General features: G+C 38.4%; 1 protein-coding gene and 1 pseudogene across 1 annotated transcript; one reads left to right on the forward strand and one right to left on the reverse strand.

Moving 5' to 3' along the window:
• The first annotated feature begins 11254 nt into the window (after positions 1 to 11254).
• Positions 11255 to 22164, forward strand: part of LOC108707478 — a 32855-nt pseudogene continuing 21945 nt past the window's right edge.
• Positions 17336 to 20365, reverse strand: LOC121399941. The gene is made up of 2 exons (XM_041581939.1): positions 18980 to 20365; positions 17336 to 18832 (listed from the first exon to the last, which is right to left on the reverse strand). Exons 1-2 carry the CDS (start codon positions 19738 to 19740, stop codon positions 17584 to 17586), a joined length of 2010 nt encoding a protein of 669 aa, XP_041437873.1. The 5' UTR covers positions 19741 to 20365; the 3' UTR covers positions 17336 to 17583.

The following is a 22164-nucleotide window of genomic DNA, read 5'->3' on the forward strand; positions in this document are numbered from 1 at the left end:
TATATGTCTGGTCAGTGGTCCTTCACTTATTGGTCAGGAGGAAAAATGGATCACTGCACTGTAAAGACTATCTTCCTCAATAAATACAGCAAAAATACCATAACATAGCATGTATTTAACTGCTAGTCAACAGTGATATAATTCTGATTGAAAGCTCAATCGTAGGCAATAGTGTTTAAGTCTTGAATATATGTATTTATATAGTGAATAATGTACTCCCCTATTGTAATAATAAGGATATGGAACTCATCAAGGAGTTCCATAACTATATTCAGGTGATGGGATTCCGAGGTGACTTTGTAATATCCTCATATTGTTCAAAAGGGGGTACGTTATTTATTATAAGACACAAGTTTCAGTGAGCTTTGTGATGGAAATTACATCACTAAACCTCGATTATAACTAATGACATCACCAAGGATATAATTTATAGCATATTCATGGATCTTGTGTATTTTATATATATATATATATATATATATATATATATATATATATATATATATATATATATCTCAGGTCCCAGGACTGAGTACATATAGATTTTCACTATATAATTATATAGTTACTTAATCCCAGTATATAATACAGTGTAATGATAACAAGTCCTTGGGTACTCATTTTGAAAATGCAGAAAAGCATCATCATTGTCAGGTCATAGGAGGACAGTGTGAGGTTAGTTTGGGGTTTACACTGGGACAGATCTGCCTTTTATAGTATCTATAAAAGTATCCTACTGTCCTTAACCCTTTCCCTGTAAGCACTGGCCTGCCTAGCATTATGCTCGAGAAGATCAGACATCCTGTCCCATGACTCCAGACTTTAGGAGGATTACAATGCAGTAATGAATTTGCAAGAGCTCAGCTTTCTTTTTTTGTTTGCTGTTATCTGGGACTTCGGGATATAGCTATAGTCTCTAGTTTCTTGATGATAGGCAAAAATGCCATATTCTTAAACATAATGCTTGCGAAAAATAACTTTTTGTATTTTATATTAAAATGTTGAAAGGAAGGGGCTTTGTCTCCCACAGCACCCATTATGTTGTCAGGATAACACCCTGTATTCACAGGAGCATATTGTATTTTGGCAGTGCCATTGTTCAAAGGCGAAATTCATTTTATTCAGCAATATGCTTCTATTAATTTTTGTCATACCGCACAAGGAGGGACAATTCAAAGGTCTCCGTGTTATTCTCTTTGAATCCAACAACAATACTTTCTTGCAGCACACCACTTACTTATTTATGCAGGGTGCATTCAATGCCAGACTGCTTGCAAGTCAAACATACCTTCCAAGATGTGTAAAAGTGCACATGAAGAAGGGGTTGTTCCTGAAAGCTTGTGCTTTGAATTTCTGCAATAAAATGTGATTAAGGAAAATTGCCAAAACAAAGCTGGTGTGCTTCATCCCTTTACACATCTTGGATGTTCTTTGAATCATCACAATTTCCTGAGATATTGTTGGAAATGTTATCTGTCCATCTGCATTTAACCTTTTTAAATAGTTTTACTTAAACCCTTTCTTTTTGTTTTTTGATGAAAAATGGGGTGCATGAGGAGTAGACAGAGAATCCTATGTACGAATACTTTACATAAACAACTTTCCAAACCAAATGTGCATAGGAGCTGGAAGAGAAAATAGAAAGTGGAGGAATTAACTGAAAAAAACATAAGTGAATGTGCAAGACAGCAGCAGGTACATGCAGGGGGTACAGGTGTGCTTGCTCTTTTCATTTCAGGAGTTTAGGTGAAAACGACTACAAAAAGTTGTGACGTGTACTGCACAGCAAGCCCCAAATGTTATATTTTTACAGGCATCCAGAAATATATGTGAATTATCAGAAGACATGTGAGAGAATGTAATTTTCCTTAAAAGAGAGGAAGGAATTGTATTTACTCATTATACACATATGTCTGTGGGTCCCTTCTTCCAGCTAGAGGAAGGAGCTTTAATACAAACCAATTCCCTTTTTAAATTTTTTTACGGTTCTTTTCCTGACCTCCCTGCTTATTGTACTGGCTGTTGGCAGTATTACGTGATGGATGGGAGGCATTGCTTTATTGTCAATGGATAATCCCTTTTCTATATGTTGCACACAGTCAGTGTGATTGAAGATAGGGTACTCTACCCAGCAGAATCTAACAGTACAAGGTAGTGCAAATTAATAAAAACATTCATAGCAAAGCAGATTATTAAGGACAAGAAAGACAATTATTTTTCTTAAAGCATGTCAGAGACATTTTAACGCAAATGTGTATAGAATTTTGGCTTTTCCCAAATGACAAAAGTTGATCTCTTTCTCAAATATAGATCTTTTGCCTAATGGCACCAAAAAGTTAACAATATTCATTATAGGTAATCTACACAAATGCATAAACTTTGAATCTGAACAATTAGTGAAGCGTATTCCTGCTTTAGTACAGAACTATCTCCATATTGTGCAGTATGCAAATTCATTATTATTGGTGTAACTGCTAAAATGCTTAAAAGAGAAATATATCAGGAGTCTTAGCACAAATGATCTTTTGTACCCATAATTCTTTTATACAAAAAGTATTTCTCTGTTGGTCTTCATATATAACACGTTGTCTAATTCTGGGCAGTGTCATTCTGTGGCTACTAAAGCAAATAAAGTTCTGTCTTGCATAAAAAAGGGCATTAACTCAAGGGATGAAAACATAATTATGCCTCTTTATAGGTCCCTGGTAAGGCCTCATCTGGAGTATGCAGTTCAGTTTTGGACTCCAGTCCTTAAGAGGGATATAAATGAGCTGGAGAGAGTGCAGAGACGTGCAACTAAATTGGTTAGAGGTGTGGAAGACTTAAATTATGAGGGTAGACTGTCAAGGTTGGGGTTGTTTTCTCTGGAAAAAAGGCGCTTGCGAGGGGACATGATTACACTTTACAAGTACATTAGAGGACATTATAGACAAATGAAAGGGGACCTTTTTACCCATAAAGTGGATCACCGTACCAGAGGCCACCCCTTTAGACTAGAAGAAAAGAACTTTCATTTGAAGCAACGTAGAGGGTTCTTCACAGTCAGGACAGTGAGGTTGTGGAATGCACTGCCGGGTGATGTTGTGATGGCTGATTCAGTTAATGTCTTTAAGAATGGCTTGGATGATTTTTTGGACAGACAAATTATTAAAGGCTATTGTGATACTAAACTCTATAGTTAATATAGGTATGGGTATATAGAATTTTAATTAAAAGAAGGGAGGGTGTGTGTATGGATGCTGGGTTTTCATTTGGAGGGGTTGAACTTGATGGACTTTGTCTTTTTTCAACCCAATTTAACTATGTAACTATGTAACTATATAGTTTTATGATTTTGATAGCATTTGATATAATCTAACTCCTTGCCTGGTAGTCAAAAAGACAAAATGCCCTTTACCTTTACTCAGCAGGAAAGCCAGGCTATTATCTTATTGTTTTTAATATCAATAATTAATTGTCTCTCTTAATTTATTTCAAAAGTTTTTCACTTCTAATAATCCTCTACAACACTTATAATAATATAATATTTTGTATTAAAAGACATGCAGCAAAAGCAAAAAAGAAAATAACGGTTGATTTTCTATGGTCCTCAGAGGTAATTATCTCAGTTTAATCAAGTGGACAAAGCATGAAATGTAAATGCAAATTGTCCCTTTAACAAATCACATTGAAAATCGGATGGAAAAATTGTTGCAGCAATAAGCTAGTGGATGTGGGAAACCAGGGTACATATCTGTTTCTGTCTGGACACGTCTTTAGTTACAATCCCCCATAAACTTTGAGGGGCAGATTTACATAGGGTCGAATATCGAGGGTTAATTAACCCTCGATATTCGACTGTCGAAGTTAAATATCGAATATTGAAGTCGATATCGAAGTCGAACAATTAAATCCTTCAAATCGAACGATTCGAAGGATTTTAATCCATCGATCTAATGATTTTTCTTTGACTAAAAAAAGCTAAGAAATCCTATGGGGACCTTCCCCATAGGCTAACATTGCACCTCGGTAGGTTATAGGTGGCGAAGTAGGGGGTCGAATTATTTTTTAAAGAGACAGTACTTCGACTATCGAATGGTCGAATAGTCGAACGATTTTTAGTTTGAATCATTCGATTCAAAGGGGCAAATTCACTAAGCGCCGAAGCGCCGAACGCTAGCGTTAATTCGCTAGCGTTTGGCATTTTCGTTACTGCGCAAATTCACTAAGGAACGCTGGCGTAGTTTCGCTACTGTTAATACGCACCCTTACGCCTGGCGAATTTTCGCTAGCAACGTAACTACGCAAATTCACTAACGCGCGCAGTGTACTGAACGCTACCTTTTACGCTAGACTTCCTTCGCCACCTCAGACCAGGCAAAGCGCAATAGAGTAGAAAGGGATTGCTTCAAAAAAAGTCAAATTTTTTTCTAAGTCCCAAAAAACGCTGGCGTGTTTTCTACATTATGGGTGATAGGCTGAAAAAGATCGAAAAAATTTTTGGGGCTTCCCCCCTACATTTCCTGACTCATGGCAACTTACCTAGACAGTGGGCACATGTGTAGGGCAAAATACATTTTTTATTTGATGTTTTGAAGGTTTTCTAGCCATTTGTAGTGCTGCTACGTATTCCTCCATTGAAATTTGAACTTGGCGCCGTATGCAAATTAGCCTTCGCTAGCGTAACTTCGCTTCACTTAGCGAATCAACGCTAGCGCAACTTCGCAACCTTACGCTACCCCTGTGCGCATTTTTTTTTTTAGTGAATTTGCGGAGCGCTGGCGAAACTACGCCTGGCGGAGCGCGGCGAAGTTGCGCCTGGCGCAACTACGAATGTTAGTGAATTTGGCCCAAAGTTGTGGTCGAAGTAGCTAAAAAAAACATTCGAAATTCAAAGTTTTTTTTATTCTATTCCTTCACTCGAGCTAAGTAAATGTGCCCCTAGACTGGTAACTGCGTATAAATATTAAAATCACAACTGTCACATTACCTATATTATGAATTGCTGCTACAGCATGTAAAGACAGAGATATTCATGGTTGAAGCCTTTGTTGTTAGTCTGAAATTTTGGTCCCCCCAGCTTATAGCATAGTTAAAGGAAAACTAAACCCCCAAACAATGTAGGTCTCTATAAAAAGATATTGCATAAAACAGCTGATATGTAAAACCCTGCTTAATGTAAATAAACATTTTTCCTCATAATATACTTTTCTAGTAGTATGTGCCATTGGGTAATCATAAATAGAATATTGCCATTTTAAAAAATAAGGGCCGTCCCCGGCATCATACGATTCACTGTGCACACAAACATACCAACAAATCATACTTATTAGGTCACATGAGCCAATTAACAGACAGAGTTCTGCCTTTTGCTTCCACACTTCTTCCTGTTACAGTTAGAGCTGTAGTATTTCTGGTCAGGTGATCTCTGAGGCATCACAGACACCATCAGGAAATGGTGGTTCAAGGCAAGAGATGTAAAAGGGCAAGATTTAATTAAATATATAGACCAGTTTGATAAGATTCTTTAATATGCCACTTAATATGATGTAAACTATCTGTTGCTTAAGTGTTAATTTTTGGGGTATAGGGTCCTTTAAAGAAAAGCATATATATGTAAATTAGGGATGCATCAAATCCACTTTTTTGGATTCGACCGAACCCCCAAATCCTTTGTGAAAAATTCGTCCGAATACCGAATCAGAACCCTAATTTGCATATGCAAATCAGCGAGGAAAAAAAGAGAGGCGTGAAAAGTCACATGATTTTAAGGATTTGGATTCGGTTTGGCCAGGCACAAGGATTTGGCCGAATCCTGTTGAAAATGGCTGAATCCTGGCCAAATACCAAACCGAATCCTGGATTCAGTGCATCCCTAATGTAAATAGCCTCCATGCTGTAATTCCAGAACTTTCACACTCATTTTTTTCAGCATGCCCCCAACTATTGCTTTGGGCTGTTTTTAGGGTATAGCTCCAAGTTTTGTAAATCTTTGTGTTTTAGGGGCCATTCACCAAAGACAACTGGACTTGCTGAGTAATCAATGAAGATGTTTCACTACTCATCCGAGCAGCTTCTTCAGTTCAACTGACTGGTGTGGGAAGTTCTCGGCATATAAACTCTTCCACTAATCCATTTACAATGGCACATTGTAACTCTTCAAAGAGGTGACACCTGAAGAAACTCACAGAGGTGTTGATTCTGTGTAGTTGCTGTGATAGGATTATCCAATGTGTCATGCAACTCCTAGATACAGGTGTTACTTGTGAGAGTTGCATGAATGGATGTGTGAAGTGTTCTGAATCCGCCGGGGTACAGATGTTAGAACAGCATTGTATGTAGCAGACAGGTGGTGTCGAAGGCCCCCGCCTCTGTTCAGGTCTTCTTTATAAAAGATTTGGACCTTGCTGTCTTCAAAGGCGTGTCCCTTGTCTTTTGAAGAAATGACATATGTAGAAAATTAGCATGAAGGGGATAATGAGTAGATAATAAAAAGTGACTGCTCTATTTTTATAATGGTAGTTCGCCAGCCTGAATCTGAAGAACTTTCTCTTGGTGAAAATGTTTGTGTGCTCTTAGTAAATTGGAGAATATTTACTGAAATGTCACCTGTAGATGAGATGTGACTTTACTCCAATGCAAAGAGAATTCTCCAAAACTGGTTGTATTCACCTTTTAGTAAATTGGCAATGTTAAAGCAATACTGGCACCAAAAACTATTTTTTTTTTTTACATTTATCATAAAATTGTCTGTGCATGCTATTTACAATTTTGCCATGAAAATATTTGCTGGATGCTTTTACATTGTCTATCTGATCCCCCATGTACCTTCTGTGAGGGTATCAGGTTGAGAAGGGACAGTCTGGTTGGCAAACAGTCAGGTTTATTAACAATAACTTACAAAAGCGGGCCTATCAATATAAAACGATCAACATGGCCTAAGGTGACTTTTAGGGGTTATTAACTAAACCTTGATTTTTTTTCTGGTCAAGGTTTTTTTTTAGAGATTTATTATACCCCGAAGCTGCTAAAAGTCCAAATCTGAAATCTGCCTTCCCAAATCTGTCGAGGTCATGTACAAGTCAATGGCAGATGTCTCTTTTACAATTTGAAGATATTGTGATCTGCACTGGGTTTTTCCAATAATTCAAAAAAAAACAACAACAAGGTTTTCAGAGTGATTTAGCTGTCAAATCAAAATAAATTCATATGATTCAAGTTTTTTCTTGATTTTATCAAGTATTTACATGACCCAACTTTTTCGAGTTATTTTATTGATAAATAAGATAAAATCGTGGATGGGAGTTTGGTAGAGCTTGGTTTAATAAAAAGATGAGAGTTTTAGTAAATAACTCCCTCGTATTTTGAAGAGTTTGAATGTTTTTTAGTGTCAGTATCACTTTAAGGGGAATCTTCAATTTTTTACTTTCACATGGCCCAAAAAAAAGGCGAATAAAAAAATATGGTTTAGAAAATGTTATTAGAGAATTTGAGAAAAAATACACAGCTTAAGTTGCTGCAACATTCCATTAAAAGCTTTTATACCGAATCCCAGGGCAGCAATACGGCAGTCCATGCCACATAAACTATACATTAAACACACATGTTGCAAATGTTTCATGGTTAGGGTCATTATGATATATTGTGTGACATAAAGATAGCAGAAGCAGTCATGGGATTAAGCAACAGGCAAAGTTTCCTTCATTAACTTTAGCTGCCTTTTAGACATTTTGTTAATATTCAGGTATATACAGGTATGGGACCTGTTATTTAGAATGCTCGGGACCTGGGGTTTTCCAAACAAGGAATTTTTTTGTAATTTGGAACTCCATACCTTAAGTCTACTAAAAAAATAATTTAAACGTTAAATAAACCTGATTGCTTTGCTGCCAATATGAATCAATTATATCTTAGTTAGGATCATGTACAAGGCACTGTTTCATTACTACACTGTAATTATTATTTAAACTGTGAATTATTTCATTAAAATGGAGTATATGAATCCCAACAATGGAGTGCTGCTCCAGGTCTGAAACACCTGATTGGTGACAGGTGCCGACAGGTATCAGGCCCAATTCAGCTCACAAAACAAAGCAGCAACATTTCGGGCCTCTACTGGGCCCTTTATCAAGCCTCTAAAATGGAGTATATGGGAGATGGCCTTTCTGTAATTTGGAGCTTTCTGGATAATGGTTTTCTGGATAATGGATCCCATACCTGTACCAATTAGCCATTTAAGCTAGGACAAAAAATGGGGGATCACTAATATATATAAAAACATTAACTCACTCAAAAGCACCAGTTCAAGAATCTTGAAAAATGTAGTGTTATATCTAGAGCAGAGTGTCCAAATATGAGCTGTGATTGCCTATTTGGTAGTCCCTATGTGGAGTGGCAGCCTACATAAGGCTCTATTTGGTAGTACAACTGTTAGGGGTCCAAATTTGCCTCCAAGCCAGGAATTAAAAAATAAACACCTTGAGGCCTCTGGGAGGGGTATCACTGATCTAGAGCTTGTGCTCCAATGCACCAAGCAAGCCAAATTACATTTATTAAACTATAAAGTGACCAATTGCTCATAGTAATTTGAAAAACTTTATTTTATCTTTAAAACCATTTCAAGTGCACTTACAGAGACTTGTAGTAACATCCAACAACTGGAACTGAGGTTACGGTGAAGTTATCCACTGGGCATAATAAACTAAGGGGTGCACCTACTTGTTTCCTTTAATATACCTGAGTTGAATTTGTTCATTGAGTGTACTGGAGCCCTGAAATCATTGTTGCCCCTCTGGGTTTATCTGGGTAACTATGTAAAACCATACTATTGATGACACCAGTTTTTGGTATTATAGAACGCCCTTCATATTACGAAGACATGAACACTACATTTCAAGTTAGGAGAGCATAAACAGTGGCCAATTTTGTAAGTTAAATTACCAAATGTACATTGGAATTAACCACCTATTGTCAGGGTACAAGCCGCAGTTTTGGTTTAAACTATAATAGCTGTGACTGTGTATAGTTTAAACAATTTTTATATATAAAAAGTAGCTTTTTGTCAAAAGAGCCAGTTCAGGAATCTTGAAAAATGTTGTGTTATATCTAGAGCAGAGTGTTCAAATAAGGGCACCTACTTAAAGTAGGTGATAACATATGAATTAACTCACATTATTGACGTTTTTGTTAGGGTTTTAGCTTGATAAATCAGATGATAATGACATTTTAGGTGAAAGTACCACACAAATTGTTATCTGACTGGAGGTAATGCCTCATGATAATAACTAATGCTGTACTTCATTGATGAATTGAAAGATCAGATATTTTCTCCCATTTTAAGTGATAATGCATGCAATTTGTCATATTGACGTTTTAGTGAATAGACCCCTTAGACAGTTGAGTCTCTCTTCCCATAATTACTAATGTATGCAAAGAAATAACTAGATTGGACTGCATGCTGTATATATTTAAAAAAAAACACACCAAAGTCTCACAATGCAAACACTCACCGAACTTGAAGATCCTAAGTCTGTGGCCACTGCAAAGAGAAAGATGGCACTGCAGATTAGATAGCGATGCATGATGTTGTGTCTTTAACAATTCAGAGAAGCAATATAGAGAAGCTTTCCCTTGTGCAGAGGTTTTCAGGTCACACACTTGTGGATCTTCACACTTCCACTATTTGTCATAGATCTGACAACTTCTTGCAGCTGCACAAACTCAGCCCCCTCCCCTGAATTAAACTATCACCTTTCCTGTGTGTGTGTATCTCAAACAAAACCACACTGAACAGTGAAAGTATTTTTGTCATGAGGAGAGGAGAAAACCCCATCAGTTTACAGATGTATCTATGTTTTAATATCTAAAATGAGACAAGGCATTTTCTTACTTTCTTACACAGCAGGAGACAGGGAAACCTGTTAGCACCACTCTAAAATGTACTGTATAGTTCATACTGTGCTACATACAGGGAAACAATGCTGGTGACCCTCCAGTCATTTGTATGAGATGTGAACAGGTGAACAATGTGGGCACTTTCAGTCTGGGTCTGAGATGTGAATAGCACAGGGGTGTGAACAATAGAGGTGTCATAGGTATGAACAATGCAGCGGGATTAAAGGTGTGAACAATGCAGGAGGTACCTGTCTGAATTTGAGGTCTAAACAATGTGCATTGTTCACTAGCATTTATGTCCCATGTGGCCCCCTTCAAATCGCTGACTAAGTAACAGAGTTGCAAAGGAAGACGTGTTGTGGCTATCATGTTTGACATCCATTCACTCCAGCCCTTATAGATAACTTTTGTGCATAATGAACTATATTGAAAACATATTTTATTTTGAACAGCTTATGTTTTTACATAGTTTTATTTTTACACTACCATCGAATAATTCAGTAATACTAAATTTAGTCAACATATGAACTCAAACAACACATTCCTATGCTCATTAAACACAGTAGTTTACCTCTTTGTCACTCCAGCCTTACCACATTGAGCCACAAAATGGCCACAAATAATGTCAATCCCTTAAAAAATGCATATTTAGCATGTTATCCAGTAGTTCAGAAGAAAAACTTGTAAACTAAAAACTTTGTTTAGTTGAAAAACAAGAGTGACTAAATGTAATACCTTGTAATGGTTAAGTATAAAAAAAATTGACAGAAGTATTACATTTGGCATAAAGCTTTAAGACTCTTGAATCCAACTGCTCAGACTGTGCAGCCTACAGATGCTTTAACTAAAGGCAGCAGGTCTGGACTGAGAATGATAATAGGCCCTGGCATTTCAGGTACGCAGAGGCCCAAACAGACACCCACCAGCCCAATGAATAGTGCCTGTCTATGGCATCTTACAGTGCCCCCGCTGGCATTTGCCAGAACCTACAGATTACCAGTCCAGGCCTGAAAGGCACCAGCAAGTTCCAACTGTTTTAGACTCATAACAGTGGTCCCCAACCTTTTTTGGCCTGGCGGCCTAGTGCAGGAGTGTCCGCGGCCCAGTTCTGAGCCGTGGCCCGGCTGTTGGGGACCCCTGCAGTAGAACACAGATAAACAATTTCAGATCACTGAAGTATTCACATTTAATAAATAATAGCTTAGAATACACATGACATTTCCAACGTTACATTTTTTAATAGGGATCTAAGCTGAATTGATGTAAACTTATTTAGGGTTCTTCTCTAAGCACTTTTGAGAGGTTAGCAGTTTTAGCTTGCTAATACTAAGCTTTGGCTCAACAGCTCTTTGAGAGTGAGCAACCATAAGGTTAATTGACTATGTCGGCTGGGAATATCTGGGTACAGTTGCTGACATTTCAGCTGTGGAGCCGAAAGGCTGATATTAGCATTCTAATACTACACTTAAAATAGAAAATTAATATAAATATAAAAAATGTACAAAAGACCACTAATAACACCAATGTTTTTTCAGTTTAGATTCTATTTAAAAGAACTGGGAAAAGTGACATCACGTCAGATATTACCAATTGGATTTGGATATCTATACCTTTCCCTCTACAAAGCCCATTGGTTTAATTAAGTCATGTAATCCAGCACATTTCCTTTGTAGCAAATAGTTTTTTGCATTATTATTACGTTTCTGGATGTTCAGCAAGTACAATTAGGCAGTGGCGGAACTACCGGGGTGCAGGGGGTGCGAGCGGGCCAGGGCCTGCACCCCCTAAGGGCCCCCCGGCAGCTAGCGTGCCACTGAAATGCGGGCCGCCCCCCTCTAGATACGTTACTGCCATTAGGGGTCTATTTATTAAAGGTTGAGTTTTGTTTTCTCTAATGTTAAGTTTTTTCACACAAAATATAAACATTTTTAGTCAGGAAAAAAACCTCGAAAAAAATCAAGATTTATTATGTCCCAAAGCAGCACAAAATTAGATTCCGAAAATACTCCAGCTAAAACCTGTAGAATTCATGTAAAAGTCAATGGCAAAAGTTCCTTTAAGCATTTGAAGATTTTTTTGCCTTCACAATTTTCGGTGTTTTGGGATGTTTGACGCTGGTTTTGCTTTGAAACCCAATAAATTTTAGTTTTTTAAAGGCGTTATTTACCTTCGAGTTAACTTTTAGTATAATGCAGAAAGTGATATTCTAAGATAATTAGCAATTTAAATTTTTTTTAGGGATGTATCGAATTCACCATTTTGGATTCGGCTGAACCCCTGAATCCTTCGTGAAAGATTCAGCCGAATACCAAACCAAATCCGAATTTGCATATGCAAAGTAGGGGTGGGAAAGGGAAAACATCTTTTACTTCCTTGTTTTGTGACAAAAAGTGACTCAATTTCCCTCTCCGCATTCGGATTCGGTTCGGCCTGGCAGAACTGAATCCTGGATTCAGTGCATCCCTAAATTTTTTTCAATTTGCAATGGTTTTCATTTCTTATTATTTGTGTTTTTTGAGTTATTTGACTTTTAATTCAGCAGCAGCGGTTTGCAATTTCAGCAATCTGGTTGCTAAGGTCCAAATCACCCTAGCAACCATGCATTGATTTGAATAGCAGACCGGAATATGAATAGGAGAGGGTCTGAATAAAAAGATGAGTAATAAAAAGCAACAATAACTATAATGTAGCCATACAGAGCATTTTGTTTTTAGATGGAGTCAGTGACCCCCATTTGAAAGCTGGAGTATCAGATGAAGAAGTCAAAAATTCAAAAACTATAAAAAATAAATAATGAAGATCAATTGAAAAGTTGCTTAAATTTGGTCATTCAATAAAATAATAAAAGTTAACTTAAAGATGAACCACCCCTTTAAGCCTATAAGTAGAAATATTTGAGGTATTCATAAAACTCTTTTTTTCCGATCCAATTTTTTCGAGTTTAATTATTAGTAAATTAGCCAAATTCATGGATGGGAGTTACTGTAGGTTGAGTTTGTTTCTGGTAAAATATGAAAAAAAATGAGTTTTAGTAAATAACCCCCTTAGTGTACAGATTGTGTCAATCATGATCAAAAATGGATTCAACTGCAATCAATATGAGAGCAAGAATAAAAATAATGTAAATGTACTGTAGAGAAATCATTTTGTATCATTCTGCTTCAGGTTCTTGGTCCAGTTTACACTGTGGCTATTCCTGTTATATGCTTAGTGTGCATAACATAAGTGAGCATAACATGGCAGTATGTATAGTGTTTAGGTCTAAATTTTTTCATAGGGCCATTTATACCTCAGTCTTGTTTAAATCTTTATTTTGTTTTGATACCTTTGAAAAATGAGGACCACTCTCTTCTGTATGGGGAGTATTCTGAGAAATGAAATCTCTGGTTATTGTTCCTTCTTACTGCACAAATGAGGATGTGGTGCAAACTGAGAGTTAAGCATGAGCAGAGAAAAGTTTCCTTTCTTTATGTGGACATATTTATTATTAAGAATATGTAGCAAGCTCACTCACAAGATCATCATGTAACACAAACATTTAATACAATAAAACCTTGTTTTTATGCTTGGCACTAATGCTCCCTTTAATTCCTTCTTGGCTATGTTTACAAAGAAATTCTTTTGTGTACACATTTTAAACTTGTGTGCACATTTTTGAAAACTATAAGAAGAAGTACAAAATGTTGTGTTTTCAAATAAAACTAATTGTGTTCACCACATTTTGTATTTATCAGCTCTGCAGTACTAGACACTTGATTCACTGTGGACTTGGTGCCTACTTTCCTATTATCATACAGTGACTGAGATTTTTGGTCCACAGCATGTCCATACTGGCACGGCCTGGCATTTCAGTTACGCAACTGACGCAAACCACACCTAGCAGCCCACTAAATAGTGACCATCTATTATGGCATCTGACAGTAGCCCGGGCCTTATCTAGGGTTGCCACCTGGCCGGTATTTTACCGTCCTGGCCGGTAAAAATGTTGCATACTTGCAATGTCAAGTATAGGGAAAAACCATAAAAACATAGGAAGGCTGGTATTTTTTTCTAGAAAAGGTGGCAACCCTAGCCTTGTAGAAAGTACAGAGATATTGCCTCCTATATTATACAGGTATGGGATCTGTTATCCAGAAAACGTGGAAATATAGGAAGGCTATCTCCCATTGACTCCCTTTTAATCAAATAATTAACTTTTTTTTTTTAAATTATTTCCTTTTTTCTGTAATAATAAAACCAGTATCTTGTACTTCATCCTTACCAAGACACAATTAATCTGGCAAACCAATTGGGTCTCATAAATGTTTACATTTTGGTGATCCAAATAACGGAAATTATGGAAGGATCCCTCAGAAAGCCCAAAGTCCCGAGCATTCTGTACAACAGTTCCCATACCTCTACATTATATCCAAATTGATTGATGACTTAAATGCCACCATCTCTTAACAACAAACCTAATAAAACGGTTTTACTAAAGGTCCCCATAGACGCAAAGATTTTTCTTTGGTGAACGACTCATTTTAGTGCAATCCAACTGATCTGTCAAATTATCGTGAGGTTAGTGGAATCGAACAATCGTGCATCTAACGATTTTCAAATGACACCTGTCAGAAAATTCATTGGCCAGATTAAAACATTTTCATCGGTAACAGTGAAATCTATCTATGTTTTCAGGGCCAAGCAGGCAGCTACCCTCAGTTTTCCTGGCTTCAACTAGACAACATCACTTGAAATGGTCTTTTTAGTTGATGGACAAATTGTACATTTAAATGATCGTTTCAAGATAAGCTTGGTCTAATGATAACGAAAAGATCTTTTAAATATTTTTACATCTATGGGCAGCTTAACAGCTTTATCATATTGTGCTAATGAGCTAGTGCTTTACTTGATTGAAAGCAGCAAGGATATGCAAATTCTCACGCTGCTGTTGCCTAACTATAACCCACCGAACCACCTGCAATTCTTCCTATTAGTACTGCATCACATCAATCACTGCCCCCTTTCAGAAATGACAGCAACTTCCAAATGCCATAAGTAAAAACATACCATAATTTTATATTAATTTAAATGAGTGCCATGCAGTAATCTGATGCTTTTATCTCAATGCATGTGAAGGGAAACATTGAAATTAGAAGAAGGATGGTTTTATTCAGGGCCACCATCTGGGGGAGAAGGGGTACTCTTGTGCTGGGCCTGGTGAAATCCGTATCTGAAGGGGTGCCTGGCCGTGTTGCAAAATTTTATGCAAATAAGTAGGTTACTTATAAAGTTATGTTAAAACGTATGCACTTTATGTAACTTCCATAAAAACTGTATAGAAACGTGACTTACATAGAAGCTTGTGTAAGTTATGTAAACATCAGTAACAATGAAGAGAAGCTTAACATGGGCAGCAGGGGCAAATTTCACCGACCCCCAATTAATTAAAAGCAGTATAGTAACAGTAGTAAAGTACAAGAACTCTAAAACAAATTAAATTGATATAAAGGTATTCTGTCTTGCTTTTTATGATGTATTATTTATCTCCTGTAGAATGCCCCATGCTGTCTGAATGATGAATGGGTAAATATGTGATCATTCTAAATTCACACATAAATGCGTTTTCGTACGCTGGGGCTACTTTCGACCCCATTTTAGTGCCAGTGCGCTGTATATAGTACTGCGTCTCAAATTTAAAATAATTCTTGTACAAAAAACAGGATATTTCTCAACAGCCTGTGGCTAAACATAAACATTGGGCAGAGGCTAAACATAGCCCTGCATCATTCAGGTGTATGCTGATAGAACAGGTCCCCAAGAGAGCGAGAGGGGGAGACTATGATAATATCCTGTTAAAAAGAGAGGCTTTCTGGATACATGAGCTGGACTGTGCAGCACCGAAGGGCCTTAATGGGCAACAGGCACTCACTTGTTTTTTGACTTGAAATGATTTTTCCCCTCTAAACAGGCATAGTAATATAGTAGTGATTATGTATCTATTGCTATTCTTTAGTGTATGAGAAAAGGAACATATAATGTAACATTGCAAAGAGATACTTTCTGCAATATTGTAAATATGTATTTTTTTCCCTTAGATGGTGATAATATGTATCTGCCGTTTCAAGTAACTATGTAAGTGATTTTTTTCTCTTTTTTTCTTTTTAATGGACTTACACAACAATGGATTTAACACATGGACAGATAACAAATTTTATTGGTAAGAGTGTGAAACCTAGTGGTGACACTGTATATATGTTCACTTAACCTATTTCAATGTAAAATGTAAGCACCAATTGAAACATGATTAGGATGATGACGTCATTCTGGCGCCTCTTTTTGAAACAGGAAATGTGTATTTAAACTACCCTTGTATCACTAGCACTTTATCCTTGATAAAGGCCCCACAGTGGGTCGAAACGTTGGATGCACGAGTGATGTACGAATAAAAACCTTTTTTCACATGAATTTGGAGGGCGGGTTCATCTATAAGAATTATTTATATATATATATATATATATATATATATATATATATATATATATATATATATATATATATATATATATATATATATATATATATATATATATATATATATATATATATATCTCAATAACTTTGCTGCCACAGGATAAGGAAATCAGAAGCCTAGGGAAGAAAATCATGAGACTGCAGCATTTACATTCAGATTTGTTTCTAGAAATTAATGCGTGACCATTAAATCATGTGATTGGAGTTCCTTACACGCGATTTTTACATACAGAGAATGCTATAAATGGAAAGAGAGAACAAGAACTGGAACAGTGTAAGGAACTAAATAAAAAAATCTGTGAAATGGAGGTGAGTGTGCATGGTGTGACATATTTTTTTGTATTGTAATGCTGTTTAACAAGTGAAATCCAGATATGTTTTCTCTCTCTGCAGCATTTCCTTGGTGATTATGAGCTGGTCTGGGGAAAATAATGCAGATGTCCCACCTGAATCCACTGCCAGAACGCAGAGCCCGGGTAAATGTAGTTTGTAATATTTCCACTGCAAACAATTTCCTTGGAAGCAGAGGGTAAAAGCATACTATCAGAAAAATTGTTTGGACATCCTCAGACATTTCTTTACCAAATGGACTAGGGCCAATTCTGCATACTTTCTTCAGTCTAAACAATGTATATTAAGATGCCAGTGTAGAAGTGTACAGTCATCTTAAAGTAGAAAGAACTTAATCTTAACTAACGATGAAGACTAGAAATGTTGTACATTATGTTTTGGACTTTTGTAGCGTTTTTTTTTCTACCTAGGGCCCATAGATCGGATCATAACGGGTTTTTTTACCCCTGCCTGATCGAGATCTGGCCGACCCTCACCAGATATCAATCGTGGAAGTCTATTGGAGAGCCCCACATGCAGCCTCACTTGAAAAAGGGCCCTTGTTGGCCGAAACATGTCGTGTGGATGCACAATAAATACTGAATAGCAGGTATTACTTTCTGTCACGTGAGATACCGTGAATAAACTCCAGCAAAACACAATTGCAGGATGAAAACAAAAACAAACTTCTTTATTTTATAAAAGCTCAGGCAACTCCCTTCAACCGAAATCTCCCACTCGAAAATCCAAGCAACCCTCAGTCACCAACTGCTCCTTGTTAGCACCTCTGATTGGCCAGTAAATAAAGTTGGCCCCTACTGGCTGTTGGGCTTCACAGACCCTGACAGAAGATATTGCAACATGGTCTGGCTACTGACACAGGGTCCACGTCACATCACTCCCCCTTCCCAGAATTGGTGTTACCAGGTTTACCCATTGTTGGGTAAAACCTTGGAACAACAGCATTGGGTTCATCTCAATCCTCCTGTCGAGACAAGCCATCAGCATTGCCATGTAGCTTGCCACTGCGGTTTCCAGGCGCTCCTGTAAGATGCGCCTCTCATGCTCACTGGCCGTCAGCACCTTTTGCAGCTGGTTGAGTTGGTCATGGGAGCTGGCAGAGGTGCAGTTACTCTCCGACAGGGCCCCGGTCAGACTCTGCACCTTCTCTTTCAGGGACGTCTCACTCTCCTGAGCCTTGGCCAGGGTGCCAGTCAGCCGATCCACACACAGCTGCAGGGTGCTCACCTTTCCCTCACTGTCCGACAGCTGTCTCTGCAGTCCTTCCATGCGCTGCTGCATCTCTGCTTCCCGGTCAGCAAGAACCAGTTTGTGTCGCTGAAGTTCTCCCTCTAGCCCCCGGCGGGACAGCTCCAGTTTGGTATTTCGGCTTTCAGAGGCGTCCAGTACCTCTTTCAGACGCCGCCGCTCATTCTCGTATTTTGCTTCATTGGTTTTGATCTTGTTCAGCTTGTCCTGTTCTGATGTGTTGCTGGATGACATTCCTGAAGTTGTCGGGGAAATGCATTGCACATCTCCTGGGGTGAGACTGCAGCAGATGTCTCCAACATCATTGCCCACTAATACTGGAGCAGGGAGATGATCAAGAATCCCAACTGTATGCTGTATAGGTCCATTACCCACATCCAAACTGACCTGAGCCACTGGAATCTCCTTCTTAGTACCTCCAGGTAGAATAATACAAACAGAACGTCCTGGGAGGACATCAGAGGCAGAGAGCATATGGGGTTCTACTAGGGAAATGTAGGCTCCAGAATCAAGAAATCCTTCAGCCGGTTTACCATTGAGCATTACTGGGATGATATGTTTGGTGCGAGAAATTTGGTCATTCCAGTGGACGCCCAAAATGACATACTCCAATGGCTTGGGTACAAGTGGCCCATGGGTGTGTTGTTGTACTGCTTGAATAGCCTGTTGTTGAGCAGCGGTCACTTTCTGTCTGAGAGCAGTTACTGGACGAGCAACTGCATTATTGGAGGTTCTGGGTGGTTTTGGACACTGTGCAATAAGATGAGTAGTAGAACCACAGCGAAAACAGCTCTTGTTAAATGTATGATGTGGTTGTGGTGCTGGCCAGACAGGGCAAGGAGTTGAAGAACTTGTCCGTAGTTTTGCATTATTGGAGGTTCTGGGTGGTTTTGGACACTGTGCAATAAGATGAGTAGTAGAACCACAGCGAAAACAGCTCTTGTTAAATGTATGATGTGGTTGTGGTGCTGGCCAGACAGGGCAAGGAGTTGAAGAACTTGTCCGTAGTTTTGTTCCCGAATGGATCCCAACAGATGGGAGAGCTGTGGAAGAAATATTACTTCGTCCACGGCGGATTTGGGCCTGCCCTTCCAAGCACTTGTCAGCCAGCCGAGCTGCTTCCTCCAAAGTTTTCGGAGAACGATCCCATATCCATCCCCGAATTTCCGGTAAGCACTTTTCCATGAACTGCTCTAGTAGACACAATTGGCGAAGATCCTGTATTGTCTGAACCTGGCTTGTGTTAACCCATTGGTCGAAGGCTCTCCGCAATTGGTTCCCAAAATCCCAGTATGTATCAGAGGCTATTTTATTTAGAGCGCGAAATGACTGTCGATATGTTTCTGGAGAGATGGCATAATGATTCAACAATACACGTTTCACTTCCTCATAATCAGTGCGCTGGAGATATGGGATCTCTCTATAGATATCACTCGCTTTCCCTCCCAATTTACCAGCAAGTATCTTCGTCCATTCTGCCTTAGGTACAGCGTAATCCTCGCACATAATCTCAAAGATGTGTAGGTACTTATCGATTCCTTCCTGGTAGTTATCAAAAGAGGGAAAGGCAGCATGGGTGAGCTTGACCACAGGTTTGAAATGCTCAGTATTGGGATGCTGCAGTTGTACTGTGTTCACAGCAGAAATGGGAACTCTCTTCATCTGTTCTTCCTGAATAGTCAATTGAAGCAGCTTAAGACGTTCTGAACCAGTGAGATCAGACCCCAGAGCTGTAAGCCTTGACTGATACCTCACCATCGTGGGGTCATTCTCCACCTGACCCACTGCTGCCCCATTGACAGCTCATCCTCTGGTTCAGTAATGGTAGCGACTAGTCCACTTACATGTGTCATCTGGGTTGAGGAAGGACCTGCCTGCTCCTCTGTCTGCTCCATCAATAAACTTGCCACATCTGTCAGTCCCGGCTGAGTGACCTTAGTGTGTTGGGCAATAAGAGATGCCATCTGCGCTTTAGTTAGTCCATTACTTTCGATTCCATGATTCTTACACAGACCTTTGAGAATAGGAAGACGAAGCTCAGCCAATTCATACTCCATTATATGTGGTTCTGGCAAAAGTCTCTGCATAAAATTATCCCACCGCTGCCACCACTTTCTGTCACGTGAGATACCGTGAATAAACTCCAGCAAAACACAATTGCAGGATGAAAACAAAAACAAACTTCTTTATTTTATAAAAGCTCAGGCAACTCCCTTCAACCGAAATCTCCCACTGGAAAATCCAAGCAACCCTCAGTCACCAACTGCTCCTTGTTAGCACCTCTGATTGGCCAGTAAATAAAGTTGGCCCCTACTGGCTGTTGGGCTTCACAGACCCTGACAGAAGATACTGCAACATGGTCTGGCTACTGACACAGGGTCCACGTCACACAGGTATTGTGCGTTTTGCTGCTTCTTGATTTACCTATTCTACATATTGGATTTATCACGGGTGACATCTTGTCTACCATTGCCCATACATTGGCAACAAGCAGTTTTGTGGTTGCCTATATGCGATTTTTATGCATATTTCCAAGTGTTTCAAAGTGTTATTTTCACAGTACATTCAACTGCACAACATTGTACACAGCTATATGACTGACCATAGGAATGGAAATGAGACCTAAATATATTATCATTGTGGTTTATGCTGGGCCATGCAGCTGAACCTCTAAAATACTCTGCATGGCCCCCTAAAAACACTATGGTGCTGATTTATCAAAGGTTGAATGTAGAGTTTTGTTTTTTTTACCTCGAATGAACTCTAAATTTGAATAGTATCTTACTTAAGAAAAAACTCGAAAGTTTAGAATATTACCAACCCAAAAACTCGAATCGAATTCAAATCAAATTAGAATAAACTCGAATTGAATTTTTTGTCCCAAAAAAACTTGACTGTCAGTAAGGCTATCAACATCTTTAAATAGGTCACTGGACTTCTGCCATTGACTTCTACATAACCTCAGCAGGTTTTAGGTGGCGAATAGTCAAATTTGAGTTGTTCCCAGGGTCAAGGTATGATAAATCTCAAATTCGATTTATTACCTTGAATTTGTGAGTCTTGACCAAAAACCCAACTTGAAAATTGGAATTTACAATTCGAACCTTAATAAATCTGCCCCTATATGTATGTGTATAGAATATTTATTTTTTTTTTAAAAAAAAGCTCTCTGCAAAAAGAGGCACATTATTTTCAGTTTCAGCTCTTGAATGGGCCATGAAAAGTTGGCAGTGGGAAAAAATAATGGCTGAAGCCTTAAGGAACTGCTTCTTGAGCTTTATAGATGGACATTGCAAAAGTAAAATGCTTGAGATTTTGTAAACTTTATAACTGATCATGGCATATCTGTAGGAATTGTGGATAATAGGTTTGCTGTATTATTCGCTATTAGAGATATGGTACAGGTATAGATCTATTGTTTGGGACCCAACTTTTTCCGGATAAAGGAGCTTTACTAAATTTGACTCATTCTGCTGAAAATTATTGAAACATATTATATGAAACAGGATTATTTTGCCACCAATATGGATATATGCAGCTTAAGCAGGTTGGGTGAAGACAGACCAGGAAAACGCAGTGCTTTGCTGCAAAATATCCTTTGTTCGACACTACGTTTCAAGCAAAATTGCCCTTTATCAAGTGTCAAGTGACACTTGATAAAGGGCAATTTTGCTCGAAACATGTACTGTTGAATAAAGTATCGCTTTGCTTTAGTCTTTAGTCTTTTATTAAATAAAAGGGTAAAATAAGCATTTTATAACATAGTTGTTTAATCTCCCCCATTCCAACCAAACTTTGATCTAGTCCTGGAAAACTTAAAAGATTTGAATGTGCTTGGAGGTGAGGGAGAATCCCATATTGAGTATCAGAAGAGAGGGGCCCGATTCAGAGCACCTCAGTCCTTCCCGCTTACTTTGTATAAGAATGTGAGGTATAAGGGAATTTTATATTCCATGAGCCTGCATGGGAGGGTTGATGGCAAATAAATGGTTAAATGTTACAGCAGCTGTGTGCTGAGTTTAAACTGTTTGTGAGGTAAAATTTTCCCGCCTAAGGAAGTTGCTGGGCTGATGGCTTGGCAAGGTTAGGATGTAAGGCCTGCATTGGCTAAGGGAATGAGGGTATAAAAAGGGAGCGCTGATTGTGATTTTGGTCATTCAGCGGGTGAGCAGAGGAGTGCTT

Source organism: Xenopus laevis, chromosome 2L, assembly GCF_017654675.1.
Source record: "Xenopus laevis strain J_2021 chromosome 2L, Xenopus_laevis_v10.1, whole genome shotgun sequence".
NCBI lineage: Eukaryota > Metazoa > Chordata > Amphibia > Anura > Pipidae > Xenopus > Xenopus laevis.

Coding starts and splice junctions, on each gene's coding strand:
- LOC121399941 (XM_041581939.1), bottom strand. CDS start 19,740: ATGGTGAGGTATCAGTCAAGGCTTACAGCTCTGGGGTCTGATCTCACT. Junction 18,833..18,979: donor GGAACAAAACTACGGACAAG/TTCTTCAACTCC, acceptor ACTACGGACAAG/TTCTTCAACTCCTTGCCCTG.